Genomic DNA, 24,424 nt, shown 5'->3' with positions numbered 1-24,424 from the left:
CTTCACTATTGATTAAATTTAGTTACGTATAGAATTGTGAGCTCATTTTATAGGATACAACATTTAAAAGATAAATTTGCTACTAGCAATTATTACCTACAGGATCGCTGAGAATTAAGTGTTCTGCCATCAAATTGAATTCCTTTACACAATTTGCCCCAGTAAAGGAGAATCCTAATAACCCCATAAATCTCACACTTACTCAACTAGTCTTTATTTATTTATTTATTTACAATATTTTTTAGCCGCACCATTGCGGTTAGTAGATAAACTGTGAATAAAAAGCTGGACATAAAAAATAGAAATTTTCCTAACATTTTATTTTTGAAATAGTATGGAATCAATTTAGACAAAGGTTTACACCTTGTTTATGGAATTAAAATCCAAGTCCCATTATAATTTGTACTAAACATTTTAGGAACAAGTACTGTTTTAAGAAACTATCAGTTTTCCACTGATGAACTGAAGAGACTTTTTATGCATGTCTTCAGCATAGCAGTTTAAATTTCAGATCAAGCAAAATAGTCCAGAAGACCAATTCTAACATTAGTGAATAAAAATCCTTTGATCTTTAAAAAAATCGCACTGTATTCTTGTCCTAGAAGCCAGGTTTGACAAACCTAATTCACCTTCCTAATTAAAAAAAAAACCAGATCCCTCCTTGCTTCTGGAAAACAAAACCATTCCCTGTCAGATTTTTCCAGCTGATGCTATAGTAAAAAAAGTTCACTTATCTGCATCTTGTTGGCTTCATCTTACATTTATGGTCCATGTTCTTTCAAATAGGTGCCTTGTCTTGCTCCCTGACTCTTACATGTACTCTGTTCATGGCAATAGATTAGTTTTAAGCAAATTTACTTGTGACTGTAAGAGGAGACTTTAATGTTGTTTTCCAATATAATTGTGATCTAAAATTTTCCATAATAGACTAAAATCTGATGATGCAACATTAATTTGCAGTAATGAAATACATTAGAAAAAAAGTGAAGTTCACTAGAAAGGTTTTATGAGGTTATAATATCTGTTCAGGCTTTTCTTTGAAAACAATATTGTCAACAAAAGCGATCCATGTACAAGTCAGTATGATTCATAGTCTTCTTACACTGATGAGATTGCTTCATCTTTGGTCTTTTTCCTGCCAGAAAGGCTTAGTGAATGGACAGAAGAATCAACATCTATAAAAACCTGTATCCTAGTGCTCCATTGTATGGTCTGCCTTTTAAAGACAGTCTGTAGTAAATCATGCAGAAGATGGAAGTTCTTCTGGTACATTAATTGCAGAAAATGCTGTCCTGATGTCAATCAAATCACAAATACGGAGATACCACACAGCTGTTTTCTTATATAAATAGTGCAAGTTTTCAGATGAGTGAACAGATGGTCATGGTATCCCCCCTTGCTTCTCATGGGAATGATGATAAAAGGTGAAGCTGACAGCTGCATCCCAGGCAGCCTTGAGGACATTATCCAGGAGGCCACGTTTTTCAGCACAGTGGTTCCACTGAGACAGGTCAGAAGTGCAGTCAGACCCTTCTGGGGGTGGCCTGATTTGATGGCCATTCACACAGCGACGACACTTGAACCTGCAACAAAGAACGTGTTGTACTGACAAAGGGCAGAAGCTTTGCATAGCCTGACTCCAGACCATCATACCTGACCTAGGAATTTTGAGTCTTCATAACTAGAATATAGAATCTATATGGATTAGAAGCAAGTTCTATTCCATCAAGCAAAACAGGCAAATATATCCATGATCTTAATGGAAGTCACATTCATCATTGGTGAAAAGGCCTATGCAAAACCTGATCTTACAGAAAATAGAAATAAGACACCAGTTTTTATCCTTCCTGGTTCATAAAAGATGTGTTGTGCCTTTTCTTTGAATGTGGCAAGTCAACAGGACTGACTTGTACAATAAACAGAAAAATAGACAACTACCCTGAGTAAATATACAAGCCCAAAGCCTTCGGCCAAGCAGAATGAGTAGACTACAAATATTGCTTCCTTTTTATAGGATTCATTTTATACTAGAGTGTTGTGAAGACCTTCAAACTTAATGGATAGTGGGAAACCTGCTCCACCCCATTTAATGAGCATCAACTAAGTGAAAGTTAACCAAATAGTATCCTGATGTATAGATGGGAACATCTGTATAGGGCATGCTTTGTTTTCAAAGAACTATTTCATGGATATTCTTCTCTTATATACCCAAATCTTTGCACACAATATAAAGTAGCTATGCAGTCACCCTGCCCCTGCCAAGACTTACTTGTCATGAGTATCACTTGTAGTCAACTCATTGAGAGTGAAAAGTTCCTTCAGTTCCCCAAGAGAAAAGTGTCTTTCCACATCCTGCTCTTCATCAACCACGCAGCTGCTGAGAGCCTTCTTGTGTGTCTGCCGCTGAAAAATTTTTTCTTCAATTGTCCCTGTCTAGAAGGAAACAAAATTAAGACTGATAACGGTGTTCCTGGAATATCTGAGGGCCTTTAAAGGCATTACATCTTATTCAATAGGAACACTTTTCACACTCTGCATGGCTGCAGCTGCAATTCTTGGTCAATGACTGTGGCATCCATTTCTCATCAGTTCACTGCCTAGAATCTCCCTGAGCAGGAAACTGGACCATACCCTTAAAGTCTATGGAAGGAGGGAATGGTGTAACTATCAACTGAATTGCAGTATCATTTCTTAGCCAGAGTTAAGACTTCTGAAATAATATTAGGCTAATATTTATTAATTTTAAATGTACAACTTTACCTGCTGAAGAGTCCTGGATATAAGGCAATTCATTATGTCTTTTTTTATTATAAGGAAGGATCATGAATAACAAGACAGACTCTTGGCTAAGCAGGAGCCCAGCACAGACTATGCTTACTCCCCAAAGGCAGAAACAGAGGAAGGATTGACTTATTCCCCTTCTTTCTCATGCAAGAACAGCAAAATATTGGTTCTAACCAATGTACCCTCTAATTTTCAGCCCTGCTAGGCAGGTCTCTGCCTCTCTCACATGTGACTTTGCCCTGTGTGCGCAAGGGTTCTGTCATGACTGCAACCAAAGGAGTTGAACATGATTCCTGCACAAAGGAGGAAGAAAGCTGCGTGGAGGGAGGCGCAGTCACACATGCACATTGCTTAGAGGGAACCTTGGTTCCAACATTAAACAGCGTTGGGCAGTTAGGAATCCTCACAGCATTCAGATCTGCCTACTTCTTCTAAACAAGTGTTATTTTATAAAGATTGGAGGCTAGACCTAACTGAACGAACTCTTGTTATCAGTGGAATTTACATAAATGTTGGCTCAACAAGCCCCATCCATTCAACAGATCTGCATTAGTTTGGATTACCAAGTGGATTTAGCCCTTAGGAACATGGATATAATTTATCTGGTTAAATTTTCCCTTCACATCCTGCTTAAATATTTGGTAGAAGTGAACAGTAGCAATCAAGTTTGCAAAAGCCAGCTTGGGTCTTACCGAGAGCAAACGATAGATGTAGCAAGTCTTTTTCTGCCCATCTCTCCATACACGGGCCATGGCTTGTTCGTCATTGGCTGGATTCCAGTCTGGATCAAACATCACAAGTCTGTTTGCCCCAATCAGATTTAAGCCACAGCCACCAGCTTTGCTGCTCAGCATGAAAATGAACTCAGGGCTCTGTTAAGACAAGACAAACTGAAATTAAATGCTACACTCAAATGATGAGACTGACTCACGTACATGCAGTTTTGTGGTTGGGTATACTTCAGAGTTAACTGCCTTGCTTTTAAAGCAGGAGTAATAAACAGCAGAGCCACAGGTTGACAGATATTCCATACCTTCATCACAGTTCAAAGACAATGGGCTTTTCCTGCTTTCTGCTGGAAATCATTACAAACCCTCCATACATACAGCCAAGAAAACTGATATTGTTTTTGACTGTGTAAACATAAACCTGAAATACAGGGAATATCATATAAAAGCTAACATGTAGACTGAAAAACTATTCACTGGTGGGAACATTCCCTGTAAAAACAGCTTATTTAGGTGTATACACATGTACACAGTTCTTTTTTGTGGCTAGAATGTGACTGAATCACTTAACTATGGAAGTGTTTACACATGGAGGGTATACGGCTATGGGATTACTGAGGTAGTTTCATAAAAATATATTGGACAGGCATACTTGAAAATATTTTCCTATGAACATGATTGTTGCTTTACAGCCAACAATTCAGCTTAAAGAAAAAAAGTACCAATTTTTACCTGGCTTTAAGTGGCATTACTTACAGATATGTTGTTGAAACGCTCCACTATCTTCGCTCTCTTTTTAATTGACATAGTGCCATCCAAACGAACATACAAATACCTGGCACAAATAATGCACAACAAATTAAAGGTAAACATATCCTTCAAAAATGTAGGATTTCATCCTTCACACATGAAAAGATGGTCCTAGACCCATGAGATAAATGAAACCTGTGACATCTCTTCTAGTTGGGATTAGCAACCAGGTTTGGCCCATCTCCTCTGCTCTACCCTCCTTCCCCACCTCAAACACATGCCAACGTATCCAAGTCATCATACCTCCTAACTCGGCAAAGTTTCTCAAAGAGATCCAGTGTCTGGGTGTAATTAGACACTAAAACTACTTTATCATTACTGGTGCTCCTAGTAACTGCCAAAATGTAGTCCAAAACCAGCATCTTTCCTAGAACAAAACAAACAAACAAACAAACAAAAAACAGCAGCATACATGTCAGTGCTGAAAAATCAAAGTTCAGCATGGAAGTTCCCATGCCAGCATACAGATTGATTTCGTAGCAATGTTTACCTGACAGCTGTGGTTCTAGGGTCTTGATGCTGTAGCCAGGAGGAAACAACTGCAGCGCACCCACAAACCCTTCTTCCTCCTCCACACACTTGTCATAGATCAGGGCAGGGTCTGGAAAAAGTTCAGAATTCATTGCACGGAACTGGAGTTAGCAGTACTGTATTTTGAACACATCTCTGACTGCTAGACAGCCCAGTGGTTTAGGCATCTGGCTACAGAGAGAGGTTGGGAGTTCCATTCCCCACTGTGTCCCCTTGATCAAGGCTGGACTCGATGATCCATCGGGTCCTTTCCAGCTTTGCAATTCTAAGATAATGATGGTAATCTGAATAGCTTAAATAATGGAACATCCTGTTCTTTATTTTATATGCTGGGTCAAATATCTGGTAACTACAACTCTATAGCAGGACTGGGTAATTCGAGCAGGGCTGAGGACCATTTTTTTTTGGTTCTGATGGCAGCCCACGGTCATACTTCCAAGGGTGTAAGGCTAAAGATGAAGGGGTATGGTCAAGGACGCTACTATGCATACATATCTTTTTAATTTTAATCTGGCTTTTTTACTACATAACTGTCCTAATTCTTTTGCATAACACAGCAAGGAACAGACTGAAACTTGTTACTTTGCTTACCTTATGCAACAAGATTTTGGCCAAGGTAACATAAAGCCATGTTTTAGAATACTTACAGCAAACAGACCAAATAGCCAATTCATGCAAAATAGGGCTAGAAATAATCAAAATTAGACCAGACATGACTAATTGGCACATTTACAATTATATACTGTTTAATACCATTTTATATGCTATTTTAACGTGTTTTAATTCATGTAGACGCTGTCTAGAGGGGCAGGGTAAAAATTGAATGAATGAATGAATGAATGAATGAATGAATGAATGAATGAATAGGCATTGCCAGAACCCCCTGAAAAAGTTGTTTAACTAAGAAACTTTGGAGTTTCAAGTGAAAAATCTTAACTGCACCCACTAATGCCATCAAAACATGCCACATTTGCTCTCTCCACACCTCCCAGGGGCCACAAGGGCAGCCACTGTTATGAAATGTGGTTATTACTCGCAAGGTGTTTTAAGTATACCATGTTATGATCAGCACTCGCTGTAACCAACATCCACCTTCAGATATCAAACTTTTCAAGGACAGCTATTTATCTTTATGATAGCATCCTGCAACATATTCTGGGCCCTTGGGATTGGGCACGGTACAATAAACAAATTGATAGAACTACTTACGATTACAGAGCTTCTTCAGAGATGTGATTGAAGAGAGAGATGAGACACTGATTTTCCCCTCCTTCAGATCTTCAGCTGGTTTTGCTTGCTTCAGGAAGCGTTTGTACAGTTCTGACTGAAGAGGAGTCAATCTGAGGTGAAACGAGATACTAATCATGTTATGATCTCTGAACAGTGGGCCAGTCTAAAACCTGGAGCACTATCTTATCAATGGTGAATTAATCCCAAAAGAACATACAAACAAGTTAAAAAAATGATGAATTATTTCTGCTACCCTTTCTCTTCAGAGTCCACTAGGAAAGTTCTTACTTTCTTTAATGCTGTACCTGCAACACACCACCTGTTCAATTTTCACTGGGAGATATTTAGAGAGAATATCAGAAGTCCTCCTTATAAGGCATCTACAAAACACAAAAACGAAATAAGGTTAATGCTGCCTGCAAACATAACAAACTCATAACCAGGTCCCAGCAGTCTTTTTCCTCCTGTCTAACAGAGAAAACTTTCAATTATAAATCTATAACCTTTGAACAGTACAAGTTAAAAGCCCCCTTTTTTTTTCACTTCTTCACAAAAGAAGAAAAATCTTTTTAGGCTCAGTTGCCATCAATAGGTTAGCATCAATTTTAACATAAACAAAATGAACAAAATTCATTAACTGATCAAAACATTTAAGGGAATGGAGATAACAAACCAGCAACAATTAGTGGAACTCAAAGGGGAAAATCAGTTTGTTAAATTTGAAGATAAACTATACACAGCTAATGTAGATTTCAGATGGTGTTTTCAAGATTAATGGACTGCATTTTTGCCATTGTTGGAGGGAATTTGGGTTATGATCTAAATGAATAGTGAACTAAGAGGTTTCTAGGGCCAAATCCACAATACAACTTAAGGAGCTGCACTGAGAAAAACAAAGTACACTTAAAATGTAAAAAGTTTTTGAATTTCACCTGTTGACAATGCTGATCAGTTCTTTCAGCCTCTCCTCTCCTTTATGTCTTTCTGATTCACTTGCATCTGCATCCCTGCCTTTCAGGATAGGAATTTCAAAGTGCTTCTTGAACTCCTGGGCTGTCCCTACCCAAAAACAGAAGGCATGCATATTTTTGGAAACAAATTTCTATCACTTAGTAGATGACCCCAGTAGAAACACACAATGCAGACTCCTGGGCCAGAATTATGAGTTCAGTGTATAATATAGCAGAAGGTAGTGCTTTCCAAAGAAAGCAAAGACTTCCCACAAGGAAGAGCAAGGGTACGCTACTTGGTGCCCTCCACACGTTTTTGGACTATGGCTGTCAGAATCCCTTACCTTTGAACTAGTGGCTGAGGCTCATGGTAGCTCTAGTGGAAAATGTAACAAGAGGACCAAAATGCCTTCTCTCAATCAAGATTATTCCCTGTTTTCCAGGACATTTTGATTAGCCAAGGTCTTCCACTAAAATTGCTAATCATTAGTGGACTATATCATGGGAAGGTACAGAACTGAGTACATGGAGCAATTTGATAAACCCTGACAACCAAAAAATACTCTTTGTCAAGTCCAGAGACAATACTAATAATTAGAAAACCAACTTGCTGACTCTTACTTTAGACTATTATGCTGGTGAAAAATACCTACCTAGGATGCCAGAATTGACAAAATGTACAAGACTAAAATATTCAAGGAGGTCATTCTGAATGGGGGTTCCTGAAATGAGTACCCGCCGAGATGTGTTCAAGCTGTTGAGAGCCTGATAGGTCTGGTTGTCTGAATTCTTGAGCCTGTGACCCTGGAAAATAAGTTTATTTACAAAAAGAATGCATATAGTGCTTGAGATATATGTATACAGAATCAGATAATATTCATATAAACTGAAGGATGTGATAGAGATAGACATTACATTACACATTAACAAAATAAGAAATTGATAGTTACTTATTGTAATGGTGGCTAAATATTGGAAGCAATGAATACTTGAAGTGAATCAGAGAAGGGAGAAGTTCAGATTTGCTTGAGTCTTAGCTATCAGATGGAGATCATTCACCTTGGTGGATGATCTACACCAAAAGCTGGACAATCCAAGTGTGTCCCTGTTGGTTCTGCTGCACCTCTCAGCAGTTTTTCATACAATTAAAACAGTATTCATCTTGGTTGCCATTCTGGGATGAAGTTTTCTAGAAACTGTTAAGCTGTGGCTCTGGTCCTTACTGAAGAGGGGACAGTTAACCAACTGCATTTCAGTTTCCTAGTTAAAAGCAACCAGTACAGGTATTAGGTGCTCTAGATCACTGGTTCTTAACCTTGGGTTACTCAGGGGTTTTGGACTGCAACTCCCAGAAGCCTTCACCACCAACTGTGCTGGCTGGGGTTTCTGGGAGTTGCAGGTCAAAAACATCCAAGTAACAAAGGTTAAGAACCACTGGTCTAGATAAATACATGCCCCTCGGGCATTCAACACATCTATTACAATCTCAATCCACTGGGGGCCGCTAGTGCTCAACAGCATCCTAAAAGGCAGCATCCAGCAGGGAAAGCAGTGTGCGTAGAAAGAATTGTACTCCTCACAGAAAAGTGAGGTTTTCTTCCTAAAGCATTAAAGAAGAAAATCTTTGATTCCAATCCCTGCTCTTCAGTGTTAAAGATCTCTTTCTGCTTTCTTCAAAATAGCAAGTGTATAAATGAGAAAACAAATTCAAAGATAAATCTGTTCTCCCAGCCACTATATATGGTCCAAAAGAACAGTAAACTAAGGGGTTTCTAGAACTCTGAAATTTCCAAGTATCCAAGAAGAACCTTTCCTTGGTGCAATGGCAAGACAGTTAGCATGGGCCATATTTTGGTTAAGGACTTGGCTTTGCTCTTTTGGATTTTTGGACTTCCTCAAGAATTCCAGAAATGGCAGTCCAGAAACCAAAACCAGTACAACAAACACCCATAGAGAAGGGCTTCCAAATGATTTATTTACACCATCGGCTCCTCTTGCTTCTTATTGTTGGTTTGTAAACAAGCAAACAAACTATTGTAGTACTTACTGGGAGAGACAGTCTCATTACCCATTAGGCTCTATGGAGGCCCCCTTTAAAAAAACAAAAACAAACGATGATACCCAGACACCATGGGAGCAGATTTTTTGGAAAAAACACATCAGTGCCAAGAAACCGGAAGGCAAAAAATGCAAATAAATCACTTAAAAGCCCTTTTGGGGGTGGGGGAGTTGGACTTATAGGTGCGTTGATTTTCAATTCTAGGACTCAATTCCCAGAATTCTTGAAGGATTCCCATGCCCTCAGACCTTGCCCATCCTTGATTTAAAGGATATGATTGATGGTTTATTTGCAAATCATGATCTGTGGATTGGGACTCCCAGCCATTTCAGAGTGAACTGCCACCCACACAGATCATAGACCACCCCTAGGATTAGAAAATGTTTGGATATGTGTATGGAGTGTCTACAGTAAATCAAACAAATTTCTGTGAATTAACTGCAATGAGTATAATAAAAAAACATAATTATCTCTATAGAGAATAGACATCTCTGAGAGAATGGTACTGAGAATGGAGCTAAACACTGCTGGCCAGACTTACCACACATGTTTAAAGACACAACAATAACTGAAATTGCCTTCTACACACCTCATCACATATGACTATCCCAACACTCCCTTTCTGGAGAACTTCAGCATGAAGGCGAAATGTTTCATAGGAAATTATCAGGATAGGACTTGGGATTCTAAGGCCCCTCTGGTTCATAAATCCAGCTGTTAAAAGAAAAATATGGCAAAGAGGAAAATATGAATGGCGTGTACAGTATTAGGAAGCCATAAACAAGACAAGAACCCATTTATGCAAAATGATGCATCCAACAATACAAATAGGACTAGATAATTCATTTTGCTTCTGTATTCATCAAGAAAAGTTGTTCTACTTTATTGTTTCTTCTGCATTTCGACACAGCAGTTTACATATCCAAAGTCTCTATTATTTCCAGCCCAGCTGCCTCAAACAACTCAACAAACCCATGGCTCAGTTGGGGCAAAGATTCTAGGCCATCTTAGGCCAATGAACTAAACACCAGGTCCTTGGGCTTCTCTGCACTCTGCTTCCTTACTCACTGGGGTGGTTCCACGCTTTATTATATTAGGGACCAATGCATTAAAATCAATGGGACAAATTACAACTAAATTACTTCTCAATTATTTAAATGCTTTCATTCTCAGCATGACTAAGTCTGGATCCAACTCATACTCCTTTGCTATCTCTACTCTTTCTTCCTCTATTTACAATCATTAAAACCTTTCATCAAATTATACAATATGAATCACAAGAATGAACATAGCCTGCTAAAAATGTGATCATGGTGTTAATTTAATTTGAAGCTATTTAGCAACTCAGCTAATGTGCCCTTGCTTATCAGTAATACATTTTTAAAGCAACACACATTGTACAGACTTCATACCTAGCTTATTGTCTATTTCATCCTTAGAACCTCCATCAATAGCCAAGGGCTGGATCCTTCCGCCAAGCCATTTACCTACTTCATTGTACCAATTTTTCACCAGGCTGGAAGGCGAAACTACTACGGCCTTGTCAATTTCAGGCTTGCAATCTGGACTTTGTCGTAAGAGTGTCCACATCAAAGTGATGCACTGCAGTGTCTTGCCCAAACCCATCTCATCAGCCATGATGCAGCCATGACTTCCAGGGATACGGCGGCCTGTCACACACTCCCACAGGAACTTCACTCCCTGAGCAAAACAGAAAGAGGGACTCTAGGCTATACAGCTTAAATCACAGAACCCAAATATCTGCCATTTGCAGCATCAGTGAGCAATCAACATATACCTCGAAGCAATTTTTTAAGCCAGTGGAATATCACTAACAGAACTTAAGTTTATTCAAAAACATTTTCAAATGTTCAAAATAAAGCACCCATGTGAACAGAGACTAGGTGCAAGGGAAGCCATGGGTATCCAGTCATAACAACATTGAATTATTCTGCCGCCAGCTCTTCCTCCAAGCAGAGAAAAATGAGGCAACAACATCTAGAAAGAGAAAAAATCACTCAGAAAAAATGCACCATCATGATGAAGGTTCCCATAACAGCCAATAGTGACATTTACTACAGTTTGGACATAAGAATTCATCTCTGACAAAGGCTAACTGTAGCCAAGACAAAAACTACGGTACCAAGGATTCTGCCTGGCTTTACCCAGCAGGGGAATGCAGATGAGAGTCTCTTAAACAGCAAGTTCACAAAAGCAACAGCAGCACAACAACCACTATTTCATATCTCTCAGCACTCACCTCTCTCTGATGGGGCCGTAAAACACGACTGAGAACAGGATCCACTACAACATGAACAGGTATTTTGTCCCTTCAGGAAGCAAACAGAAGATGGCTCTTATTAAAGCAATATTCTCAGGGAGGATACAAGCAAATATACCACTCTGTTTCATGAGAAAAGGGCTCTCATAATCTGGTTATTGACACCTTCAAGACTAAGAAACCACTGCTTACAACAAAAGGCAAAGATGTTTTGGCTAAATCCATAGGCAATCATCCAGCAACAAATTATTGTTGCATTTAATTCAGCAATTAACATGCACTTAAGCCCCTCTGTCGTGTTTCCCCGAAAATAAAGACAGGATCTTATATTAATTTTTGCTCCAAAAAAAACACATTAGGGCTTATTTTCAGGATATTTTTTTCATGTACAACAATCTACATTTATTCAAATACAGTCATGTCATCTTCTGGTTACTGCACAATGGTGGAGGGCAGGGTTTCCTTGAACTAGGGCTTATTTATGGGGTAGGGCTTATATTATGAGCATCCTGAAAAATCATACTAGGGCTTATTTTCAGGTTAGGTCTTATTTTTGGGGAAACAGGGTAGTTCCAAAAAGACAGCCCACTTCTGCAAATTTACCATACTCTCTTTCATTCAGTAATCTGAATCAGTCACCCTGAACAAATCTTTAGTCCAAGATTGCATGGAAAAAGAAACTTCAAAAGGATGTAGCAAGAGTGTGGTCCACTTCAGTCTGCATTGTTGGAGATGCATATGCTAAGCAGCTCTAATGCTAAATATTGATTTATACCAGATTTGCTTGCCAGTTCTGAGACCTGAAGATCTAATGCAAAGTCTAATCCAGAATCACAATACAGCTACATAAGCAAAATAACACACACAAAAAGAGAAAACAGATGTAAATGACTAAAAAGAATTTTCTGGAGAGGTGGGGAGATTAATGGGGACAACTCACTTGTCAAGTTTAAGCTGATCATGAGCACTCAGAGGTGGAGGTTCGTACAGCACCAGAGCACCTTCTTCAAAAGGGTCGTGAAGAGCATGCCTCACCCCTGCACGTTTGATACCCAGCGCCCGTAAGCCCAAGGAGCCTAAAATATTGCACAAAGAAAGCAATGTTAACTTTTTTCCTCCGGTTTATGCAATACTGTCAAATATGAGACAGGGACGCTGAACCAAAGTACTGTGTCTGAAAGATAACACCCCATAACAGACAGATTATGAAATCATATTAATTCTGGTCTATCACTTATTTCAACAGCTTCATGAGACTATGCATTAAGACAGGGAGCAGAAGGAGCAAAATAATTATTTCTAATATAGTCTGTAAAGACAGCAGTTCTTTGGCTGTGAAAAAGAAAAAGGAAAGCAGCCTGTAGCTGTGCCAACAACAGTGTCTTCCTATAGGTGATGAGATGGGGTTTCCAGATGCTAGTGATCTGGAAAGATTTCCAGTTTTCTAAATAGAACATATCCTGATTTAATACACTTATTTGATTTCTGTTTATTGTACAAAGTTTTTAAATGTCTCAGCAACCTATGGGTATTTGAACTGAAACATCTGGTACAGATGTTAGAACATCAGCCTAGAACCGGGGAAACCTGGGTTGAAATACCTCAGCCACAAAGCTCACTATTTAGGACCTTGATACCTGTCAGAGCGCCTTCTTCCACCTAATTCTACCCGTGTCACTCGTTCTAGCCAGGCTTGACGGCTGAGGGGCTTAACTCCAAGAGAAGCCCAGAAGGAAAAAACTAGAAACCGGGCCTTCTCGGTGGTGGCCTCTGGGACATCCTCCCTCCTGAGATCCACCTGGCTCCCTCACTGGGAGTTTTAAAGAGTAAACTGAAGACCTGGCTCTTCAGTCAGGCCTTCCCTCTTGCCATTACTTACCGTATTTTTCGCTCCATAAGACGCACTTTTTCTCTCCAAAAAGGTGGGAGGGAAAGTACATGCGTCTTATAGAGTGAATGCAGTAACCTAGGGCTCAGCCGCCACCACCACCCAAAAGCCTCCCACTGCCTCCCTGTTGCCAAACAGAGACTGCTTTCTGTTTGGACCTCACCATTCTGCACTGCTAGCTTTCCAGGATCTGCTTCCTGCAGCCCACCTGGAAAACCAGCAAGGCAAACAGGCCTATGGCAGCAAGCAGTGAAAATAGCTAAGGACCAAAGGGTGGTTCTAGAAAGACCAAGGGAAGCCACAAACACAATCTCCCACTTAGGCAGTTGATTTTCCCACATTTGGGGAAATCACAGGGGTCAGCTCATCCGAAGTGCAATAGATGAGCCTTACCCTGGGAAAACCACTTTTACAACAATGGTATCTCCCCTGCCAGGTCTGAGTTTGAATAGCCCCAAGCCTCCTGGCCCTTTGTGTGCACTATCCCCCAAAAGGCATGGTGACCGCCGGCTGTACCTCCTGATCAGAACAGTGCTGCACAGCCCCAGTCCTGAAAGAGGCCAGGAGAGCTACTCAGTGTTTTGGGGTGCCCCACAGGACCCCCATCAGGGGCTAGATGTTCCTCCCACAATCCTCCAGTGCACAGATACTAGCATATTTGCCTGCTTGCATCACCCAGTAGGCTTCTCTATTGGAGAAGCAAAGCAGGAAGGAGGAGTCTCTTTCCCTTCACCTTCTGCAGAGAAGTTAGACCATGTGACTAGCCAGACATTTTGAGAAGCAGAGAGAGAGAGGGAGAGGGAGAGAGGACAGAAACAAAAGCTTCTAAAATTGGCAGTAACTTAAACAGGCCTGAGAATGGTGAGGGGAAGATAAAGTTACTACTGAGAGCCTGCTAGAATAGCTCTCTGTAGTTCAGAGCTTTGCAGGAAGCTGCATCACTTCATCATAAATTAGGCCTAAATAGAAGTAATTTTGCAGATATTTAAAACATTAAGGGACGGGGGGGGGGGAGGCTAATGTGTATTGTTAGCCAAATTTCATTCTGAAGCACAGAATGATTAAAAAGGCACTGAGCACATGCAGAATAAAGTTCAAAAGGGAAACCAAAAAGGGACCTAACACTCCTTTCCTTAATATATTACCACTAGGGCTACAGGTTTTATTTGGTGTATTAGCTTGCCACATTAGCTGAGTCCAGTTTTTATGGAGCAAGGCAATTTGAATTGCAGAGGGCAGATCTGAATCACAGATCTGAATATGTTCAAGTAAGGCTTTGAAATCTTGAAAATTGGTTTAAGAACCCAATATTTCATAAATAGCATTTCACATGTACACACACACACAACTGGAAATAGAAATTTTAGTAGTATTTTTGTGTTAACAAAAGCTGCATGGTGTCGCTCCCCCTGTTTTTATTGGTTTTTCTTAATCATTGTTGTTCTACAATATTGCTGGTAGATTTTATCTTTTCATTGTGATTCCCAGCTACTGTATTTTATCCTATTGTAGTCTCTAAAATTGGACAACCATCTGTCAGATCTGCTCTGATTTGGATTCCTGCATTGAACCAGGGGTTGGAATTGATGGCCTTATAGGCCCCTTCCAACTCCATTATTCTATGATTCTGTGCTGCTTTGAGATTATATTTGTAAAAGAAGCAGGCAGTATATGTGGTGATGAATAAGGGGCACATTTTTCTTGCAGAGTATGGGAACTCATTCTACCAGTGCAAAACAGAAAAGGCTAGCATACAGCATTCCTTTTAAACTAGAGGTAGTAAAATATGCTAAGGAGTATGGAAACAGTGAACAGTGCAGAGACATTTTGGGCCTCCTCATCTGAAAAAATGATTAGAGAGTGGAGGAAACAGGAGGATCAGCTGCAAAAAGCTGATAAAAGTAAGCACACTTTCTGTGGACATGCTGCATGCTGCAAAGTAAAGAACTGAATGATGGAGAGAGAAAAAACTTTATTGCTGTAAGGTAGGAAGGGAGGAAGGGAGGGAGTGGAAGTGAGGCATGCTTTGCTGTTTGCTTACACCTGTGCTGGTGGTGATTTCTTCATCATAGCTCTTATTGACTACCCAGCAACAATCTGTTTATTCATCTTTTTCAGTGCAATAACAATTCATTATAAGTGTTAAAACTTGAGATGGTACTGTAATTCCCACTCATTGTGTGTCATCCTGCTGTAGAAGTCTGCTTCATGATTCTCCACTTCTGGTACATGTATGACTTGTGAAATGACATGCTTGACAATACACCAGTCCCAAAACTGCACTGTTAGTAGCAAGAAAGACATGGATTTTGTTCCTCCTTGGTGGTTGATATAAAGCATTGTAGTGTTGTTGTCTGTGGCTATTGGAATAACTTTGCCAACTACAAATTGTTCAAAAGCTCTCACTGTGTTGTACACTGCAAGAAGTTTGAGGTAATTGATGTGACAACATCTATCTATTGCCTTATGAATTTGCCAGAATATTTTTTTCCGGTTTTCCTCTCCTAAAAATGAGGTGCGTCTTATTTGGAGGTGCGTCTTATGGAGCGAAAAATACAGTAATTTCTTCTCCTGGTTTTTCCATCTTGGATCATATTGGCTTGTTTTAGCCTTTTTATTGATAATTTTAACTTCGTTGCCTTTTTTGGACTGTAAACTGCCCAAAGTAGATTCGTCTAGATGGGCGGTATAAAAGCCAAATAAATAAATTCTAGTCTAAATGCATCCAAATCTTAACAAGAAAGTCAGTATAGGGTAGACTTTTGAAGCTTGCAAGGTTCTTGTGGAAAACATCCCCAGCTCAAGCAAAGACATAATTCTCAGTGTCCATGCTGACAGTAAACAAAAATGAATCCCAGTTTTAATTTAGAGTTGATCTAGACAACTAAAAGTTGAATTCATGCAGTGATGTTGGGCTAGATTATTATTTGTGGGGTATTTTTAGCTGATTCCAAATCAATTAAACAAGTATGTTTAAACAAGTATTTATTGTTGCCAATAAATTTTATGAAACCCTGTCTGAGATCCTGTTGCCTAACGTAGTAAATTCTAAATGGCGTATCCATGGAATTTACATAGGAGCTGATTCACCAAATCTCTAGTGATCCAATGGGCCTACTCTGGTTCTAATTTACTATGATAATCAACAGAATTTTAGCCACTTTGTAAAACATTTCATTTCTAAAACATGAGCAGTGGAAAATGTTCAAACCCCCATTACCAGGTTTAGCCATTACCCATGACGATTATTTCCAGCAGCAGCCAGCAAAGGCACAGATGACTGAAGTGGTATTTCCCTGTCTTATCCAGTTTGGCCAGAAATGTTATTCTCTTACAACATAAGCACCTTCTTGCACACTTACATAAAACTGCAATTTTACATTTATCTGTAAGTACATGTCACGCAGAGTAGACTACCTGTCTAGATAGGTGGGGTATAAATCTAATAAAATAAATAAATAAATAAAAATACATATAAAAATATCTCAACCCATTTTCCCTGAAGCCATATTAAGTACACACTCTTGTAAATATCACAGTATCAGGAAGAGTATACATAATGGTGCTCTGGAAAAGAGAACCAGTATAAAACCAATAAACAAAATTAGTATGCACACAATATATACATTGCATGCAATATCTACATCTGCAGGCCTTCCCTACAGCCATCACTTAGCCTATCTTTCCTTTTTTCCATCTTGGATTCAGCTGTTAATTTGAGTTTTATTCTTAGTACATTTATACATTCACTATTTTTTATATTTTGTGTAAACCGCCCAGAGTACATGTTCTAGATGGGCAGTATACAAGTTTAATAAAATAAACTTTTAAAAATACATAGGTATTTATTTATTTATTTATTTATTTATTTATTTATTTATTTATTCATTCATTCATTCATTCATTCATTCATTCATTCATTTATGTGATTTATTTATTTGATTTATATCCCGCCCATCTGGTATATTCTACCACTCTGAGCGACTACCAACAACATATATACATTAACACAATATCATTGGTCTGATCAATAACAGAAACAGGTAAAGAACTGAAACACACAGTAGACTAACCTAAGCCCTGAGGACCTGTAGAAACAAAGGTATCTTCCACAAGTAATTAAAGTACGGGCAGTAGGTGAAGTTCTAGGACCAGGAAGAGGATAACCTGGCATAGGAATTGCCACCATGCTGTATGTGCTGCTCTGAACAATCACAGCTCAGTCCTCTTGAGCACTAAGTTGAAAATCTAAGCCACAGCAGAAAAAAGTTTGACCATAACATGGACTTAGACTATAGATAAGGCAAACATGTTACAGGTGGGTTCAATAAAAGCTGTAAGAATTGCACAGCAATCCTATATCTTTTGTGTCACAATGTTCAACAAAGCTTACTGCCAGAGAAGTTAAATAGCCATTACTATTCACCATTTATTAATGCAGAAATTTTAAAATATGAAAGTACATTTTGTCACACAAAACTTCATTCTTTCATATAAATTCAGATTTAACAGATGGAAATGATAGGATTTAATGTTGGGCAAAACCCTTAACTTACCTGTGTAGTTTGGAATGGGAACTTTGAAAGGTTTCGACAAAATACTCCGTATAAAGGCTTCCTGGAATTTTAAAGTATGAAATATTCATTAGTTGACCATTAAAGACTGATCATTCAGGCTGATCAATAAGTAAGCTTGAAAATATGTTACACTAAGGTACTCCCAAGTAAATGTATTTGGGGTTAAATAAAAGATGCTAGCTGTGTTATATTTAAAAACACAGATGGAGGTCTTCTGTGTACATTCAGTAGAATTATGGCTTATTCAAAGATTTAGAAACCAATAATGAGTCCAAATATTTCTTCATTAAAATATACAGGACAGTCCAATATATGATGTGAAAAGAGCCCATTTACACAACAGATTGTTTGCCATCATCTTCTTTCATAATCTAAGGACTATGAAATAAAATATCGCTATCTATACTTGTTAACTGAGGCAGCAATGGATTAGGACATCACTCATCCTCTTAATTCTGGTCCAAACGAATTAGGCTCTTTATTGACAGCTATAGGCAGAGGAAGAAATGTCCTTACAGTCTGCAGGAAACTTGTGAGGATGTGAATCAGTGGTCCCCAACCTTGGGCCTCCTGATGTTCTTGGACTGCAGCTCCCAGAAATCTTGGCCAGCAGAGGTGGTGGTGAAGACTTCTGGGAGTTGTAGTCAGAGAACATCAGGAGGCCCAAGGTTGGGGACCACTGTTCTAGATCATAGTTTCAAGTCTGGGACATAATGATAATGTGAGCTCATCTACAAAGCAGTCGTTATTCCCACCAAAGCCATTAGTAGAATTTTTACTGCATCTTGCATAACTGTAGTAACTTCCAAGAAAGTGTTAAGTCAACTGTGCAGAGCCTTATAATGGAAAAAAAAAAAGAAATAACTTACATGTTTGCTAGCATCAAGGTAATGAGGTCTATTGGTCAGCTGAGCCAAAGGTTTCCGGAAAGATGACATATAGCACTCCCTATCATCTGCCTTGCTGCCATGTTTGTGCCTTTTTGAAGTCTAGAAATGGGAAGAAACATTGCATGAAGATTTTGAAAACCCACAGATATATCAATATATATACCGTCATACCAACTGAGCTACCCTGCTTTGTGTATTCAATCCATTTGCTACAGTGCTGTCAGTGCCACACACCCTAGCAGAGCTTCAAAGGCAATTACTAATCATTGTTCATTCCTGACAGAAGCAAAATGCTCAGTATAATATACAACCTACCCCATTCTCTTACGATCAGGCTTGAAGCACTGTTTAGACATGGAGCAACCGGAGAAATACAAGTAAGAAGAGAATGCAAAAATTGGATTGTTTCAACTCCCGAGCCTGTCAGAAGAAAGGGCTATCGGCTAACTCTGTCCCTTAGACATATTAATTAGGTTTGCATTTGCACCAAGGAAACTTCAGTCTCCAATCCCTGTTTGCACAGGAGGCTTATGCATATCATCCTGAGCTTCTGAAGCTGAGGAGAAATAAGAATGTTTTAAAATGTCAGTTTCCAATAGATGCTAGTGGAAGTGTATAATTAATCTTTTGTAAAATGAGCAACTAAGGCTATAATTTGACAGATATCCAACATTACGAACCTGTACATAGACCATATATAGAAGTAAACCCCACTGAACTCAGCAAGACTTCTCTTCAAGAAAACATATAATAATAAGATTGGGATAGCACTTAAGTAATAATCTAATTATATTAAGGTTACATTAGCATAAGCATTCTCCACATGAAAAGGCTAACACATAGATCTGCCTAGAGTGTCAAGAAAGGATCACTGGGCAGAAAGGCTTGAAGGTTAGAAAATGTCAACAAAATGTTCCTGGTTCCACCTGGATTCAACAGCCACCAAATAAATGCAAGTGATTCAACTACACAATTATATTTCCACACAAAGAAACAAACTTACTCCCAGATGAAACAGATATCAACTATCAGAAAAAACACAGCATCTGTAATGGCTTGGCCTTACTACAAGCAAGATAGCAAAGACCTTTAAAAAAATAACAGTAAAGCACATAACACACCCCTTCATGTTCAATGTACTAGGCAATGAGCAAATGGAACACCTAATACAAGACTATTATTATTAACAATCATAATCATCTTGACTTTTTATACCATCATAACGCAATTGCCTCAACGTAAGATATTAGCATAGGCATTTGCTGTTGTGCGCCAAGTCATACAACTTGGCACACTATAGTAAGTGCCTGTGCTAACTGTTTTTTTCTTGCTATTCACCAACAAGATTTACACCAATTGTGTTATGCCTTTGGGTGTTAGCTAACAGAATTTTGGCCAGTTATAATTAACACTTATATAACACATGCATTATAGTCTGAAAATGGGAAAGACAGCACAGTTTATAACAGCATATTAACAACCACCACTAACTACAGTTAATTCTAATTATGATTTTGATAAAATGAACATAGTTACTTGGAAGCACTCATACCCAGCTCTACATGGCTGTTTATCATACAGCTGGAGCAAAAAGAAAATGGCATTTTGTTTCTGGTAACATCAACCTAAGCTGAAGTAGTTAATTTCTGGGGAGACATCTTTACTGAGAAAGCAATTTCCAGGAACTCACATGTGAAGGCTCCTTGTTGGGAGGAGAACAAGGAGCAAGGAGGAACTTTACCTGCCATCAAGTGCCTGAACTAGGATAGACATCCCACATTAGCTGCTTGGTTTAACCCTTTCCTCCCTGTAACTATTGCCTATGGAAACTGTGGTTCTCCAAGTGATTGGCGCTGGAACTCCCATTATCCTCACCAAAGATTCTTCTGGCTAGAGCTGATGAAAGGTGGAGTCCAACATCATTGGAAGGGAGCCCAGTAACATCAGTGTGTTGACAGACCCTAACTGATCCCTCAAAACTCCCAGAATTCCTTTCGGCCCGCTTCGCCCGATACTGTGGCCAGGACGCTTGATCGCTGTCGTGCCACCACCTCCTCTTTGGACCCTTGTCCGGCCTGGCTAATCAAGGCAGCCAGGCCTTTAACAACGGAATGGGCTACTGTAATAATTAATGCGTCTTTCCTTGAGGGCAGATTTCCTTCTGCCCTCAAGGATACACTCATTAGGCCCATAAGAAAGAAACCTAGTTTGGCGACGGACGAAATTGGCAACTATAGGCCCGTCGCCAATGTTTCTTTCTTAAGCAAGGTAGTCGAGAGGGTGGTGGCCGATCAGCTTCAGGCGTTCCTGGATGAAACTGATGCCCTGGATCCATTCCAGTCGGGCTTCAGGCCACGCCACGGAACAGAAACGGCATTGGTCGCCCTGTGTGATGATCTATTGAGGGAGGCCAACAGGGGCAAAGTGTCTCTGCTGGTCCTCCTCGATATCTCAGCGGCCTTTGATACCATTGACCACGGTATCCTCCTGGGGAGGCTTGCCGAGTTAGGAATAGGTGGCCGGGCATTTGCTTGGCTCCGTTCCTTCCTAGAGGACCGTCCCCAGAGAGTACAGCTTGGGGAGAGTGTCTCAGCCCCGTGGAGCCTCAATTGTGGGGTCCCACAGGGGTCGATCATCTCCCCAATGCTGTTTAACATCTACATGAGGCCGCTGGGGGGGGTCATCAGGGGGTGTGGGGCTCTGTGCCATCAATATGCTGATGACACACAGCTCTACATCTCCTTTTCACCAACCACAGGAGATGCCGTTCTGTCCCTTCAGCGCTGCCTGGAGACTGTACGGGAATGGATGCAGGAGAACGGGCTGAGGCTGAACCCGGACAAGACGGAGGTACTGAGGGTGGGCGCTCCCACAGCTGGGGATTTGGGAAACTCCCTCATTTTGGGGGGGGTGACCCTGCCTGCCAGCAATGGGGTTCGCAGCTTGGGGATACATCTGGACCCGGCCCTCACCATGGAATCTCAGGTGGCGTCTGTGGTCCGTACCGCATTTTTCCATCTTAGGCGGATAGCCCAGCTGCGACCCTATCTCGACGTGGGGGCTCTCACTACTTTGGTACATGCGCTTGTAATCTCAAGATTAGACCACTGTAATGCGCTCTACGTGGGGCTACCTTTGAGGCTGCTGCGGAAACTACAGGTGGTGCAGAATGCTGCGGCCAGATTACTTAGTGGAGTGAGAAGATACCAACATATCTCCCCCACCCTGGCCGCATTGCATTGGCTGCCCATCCGATTCCGCATCGACTTCAAAGTATTGATGCTTACTTATAAAGCCCTAAACGGTTTAGGACCTCAATACCTGGCAGAACGCCTTCTCCCACCAAGATCTACCCGGGTCACTCGTGCGAGCCAGGAGGTGAAGCTGAGGAGCCTGACGCCGAGAGAGGCCCGGAATGAGAAGACCAGAAATCGGGCCTTCTCGGCGGTGGCTCCTCGCCTATGGAACAACTTACCTCCTGAGATCCGCGCTGCTCCCTCGCTGGGCATTTTCAAGAAACAATTAAAAACACTTATGTATAGGCAGGCCTTCCCAACAGCTAACCCCTGACGATCTTTTTCTCTCTATATTATTTTGACCTTTATTTTTATTAATTTATAATGCTTTTAGAATTTATTGTTGTTGATTTGTAAGCCGCCTAGAGTGGTCGAATAAGACCAGATAGGCGGGATAGAAATAAAATAAATAAATAAATAAATAAAAGATCCCAAGGAAAATTCTACAGCTTGAACCCATCTTGAAATTAATTAAGTCAGAGCTGATGGCTGGATGACAATCTGGCTGGGAACCCCCATAGGTGCCACCTTGACTTCTTTTATAAAAGAAATGCAAGATACAAGTGCATTAAATAAAGGGTAGACAAGATGCTCACAACTTCAGGACACCACTCCTCGTCCTCCTCAGAGCCATCACCTCCAGGCTTCCTCTTGGCCAGCTGGCTAGGAGCCAGGCTTCTCCTCTACAAGTGAAGAAAGGGTGAACAATACACCATGTTACACGTTAAAGGAAATTTAAATTTTCAATACATCATGGGTGCATTAAAAGTCTGAAATATGTGGGATGAATTCAGATTACAGTACTTTGAAAGGGTTAGCCACGTTAGTGTGCTGCATCAAAGCCAACAAAGAATCCTGTATTATAATAATGGTTCCCAACCTTGCACCAGGGGACGTGGTGGCGCTGCGGGCTAAACCGCAGAAGCCTGTACTGCAGGGTCAGAAGACCAAGCAGTCGTAAGATCGAATCCACGCAACGGAGTGAGCTCCCGTCGCTTGTCCCAGCTCCCGCCAACCTAGCGGTTCGAAAGCATGCAAATGCAAGTAGATTAATAGGGACCACTTCGGTGGGAAGGTAACAGCGTTCCGTGTCTAAGTCGCACTGGCCATGTGACCATGGAAGATTGTCTTCGGACAAACGCTGGCTCTATGGCTTGGAAACGGGGATGAGCACCGCCCCCTAGAGTCGAACACGACTGGACAAAAACTGTCAAGGGGAACCTTTACCTTTACCTTTACCCTTGCACCCACCAGATGCTTTTGGACTAAAACTCTCAGAAGCCTTCACCACTACCTGGGCTAGCCAGGATTTCTGGGAGTTGTAGTCCAAGAACATCTGGGGACCTAAAGTTGGGAACCACTGTATTATAGCATAGCATATATTTTTCTGGACTATAGCCCACTCCACCAGTCTTGAACAGTCGCCCAGACTTTCAGGTAAACATATAAGTATGGCTAATTCCATCATCACCATACTATTCACTACGTAGGCCATGTGAACTACATGCACCAGGAGCCCAATAAACATCCAAGGAAAGGGGTTACTGTTCAAGAAAACTCGTGCCATCATAAATATGTTGTTTTTTAAGGTGCCACGAGACTCCTAGTCCTATATTTTAATGGCATTATGATGAAGAGGTTTTAAAGGGGCAAAAAGTATGTGCAATGATGATGCACCCCAAAACCCGAAGCCACCCCGCTTACCATTTCCTCCCCAGCGAAGTATTTTCCATCTGTGCCCAAAGTTCAGAGACGCTTGGAGGAGTTCAAGAGAACGGCAATGCTCGGCAAAGTCGGGGACAATTCAGACCCGCAGAAATGGAAAAGCGACGAACTAGGCTGCAGAGCCAAAGAAGTGCGGGGAGCGGCAACTTCGTCCGGGGTGGACAAAAGAAGGCGGGTCCTCCCAAGCGGGGGCGGCAGTTAACCCCGGGGCATCCTCCTGGAAGCCCTCGCGCGGCCTCCCAGGCAGTTAAGGCACAATAAGAGGGAGGGGCTCCTGCGCGGCGGGCAGATTGGCCGGACGGCGGCTTCCCCACCACCACCACTTTTTTTTTCCCGCGCCAAGATTTCCGAAGATCACGCCCCGCCCCTTAGAGCGAGGCGTGTCTAGTCGCGCACCTATCGAGAAGGCTCCCCATCGACCAGCTCTGAGCTCATGTGAGACCTGAGACTACTTCTGCTGCTGGAAGGCTGGTAGCAGTGAGCGAAAGAAGAGGGGCGGTCAGAAGGGAAGCCGCGGAGGGTGAGGCGGGGAGTGATGGGTCCTGCCCGTTCAAAAGACGAGGTGGTCGGAGGTTGAGAGGAGTCAGGGTGGGATCTTCACCTTTGGGCCCCTTGTTCTCTCCCAGCCTCTGTGAACATAACGTTGGGCAGGTGCCCTGATTTGCGGAGAGGTAG

General features: G+C 41.0%; 1 protein-coding gene and 1 pseudogene across 2 annotated transcripts; both read right to left on the bottom strand.

Annotated features, from left to right (window-relative positions):
• Window positions 1-299: 299 nt before the first annotated feature.
• RAD54L (RAD54 like) lies at window positions 300-24,102 on the bottom strand. Of its 2 annotated transcripts, none has more exons than XM_072997585.2 (18): window positions 23,729-24,102; window positions 22,621-22,707; window positions 18,708-18,827; window positions 17,818-17,878; window positions 12,314-12,449; window positions 11,353-11,422; window positions 10,505-10,793; window positions 9,682-9,806; window positions 7,687-7,837; window positions 7,016-7,142; window positions 6,389-6,463; window positions 6,063-6,193; window positions 4,813-4,923; window positions 4,566-4,689; window positions 4,269-4,347; window positions 3,477-3,656; window positions 2,270-2,433; window positions 300-1,583 (listed from the first exon to the last, which is right to left on the bottom strand). In XM_072997585.2, exons 1-18 carry the CDS (start codon window positions 23,729-23,731, stop codon window positions 1,382-1,384), a joined length of 2,235 nt encoding a protein of 744 aa, XP_072853686.2. In that variant the 5' UTR covers window positions 23,732-24,102; the 3' UTR covers window positions 300-1,381. The 2 variants fall into 2 exon arrangements, with proteins under 2 accessions (XP_072853686.2, XP_078248983.1); XM_078392857.1 differs by having other exon boundaries at window positions 22,624-22,707.
• Window positions 13,552-13,705, bottom strand: LOC140707146 (U1 spliceosomal RNA; annotated as a pseudogene).
• Window positions 24,103-24,424: the final 322 nt, after the last annotated feature.

This window comes from Pogona vitticeps, chromosome 4, assembly GCF_051106095.1.
Source record: "Pogona vitticeps strain Pit_001003342236 chromosome 4, PviZW2.1, whole genome shotgun sequence".
NCBI classification, from domain to species: Eukaryota; Metazoa; Chordata; class Lepidosauria; order Squamata; family Agamidae; genus Pogona; species Pogona vitticeps.
Note: the sequence above shows the minus strand (reverse complement) of the source record. Positions and strands in the feature narration are given on the sequence as shown.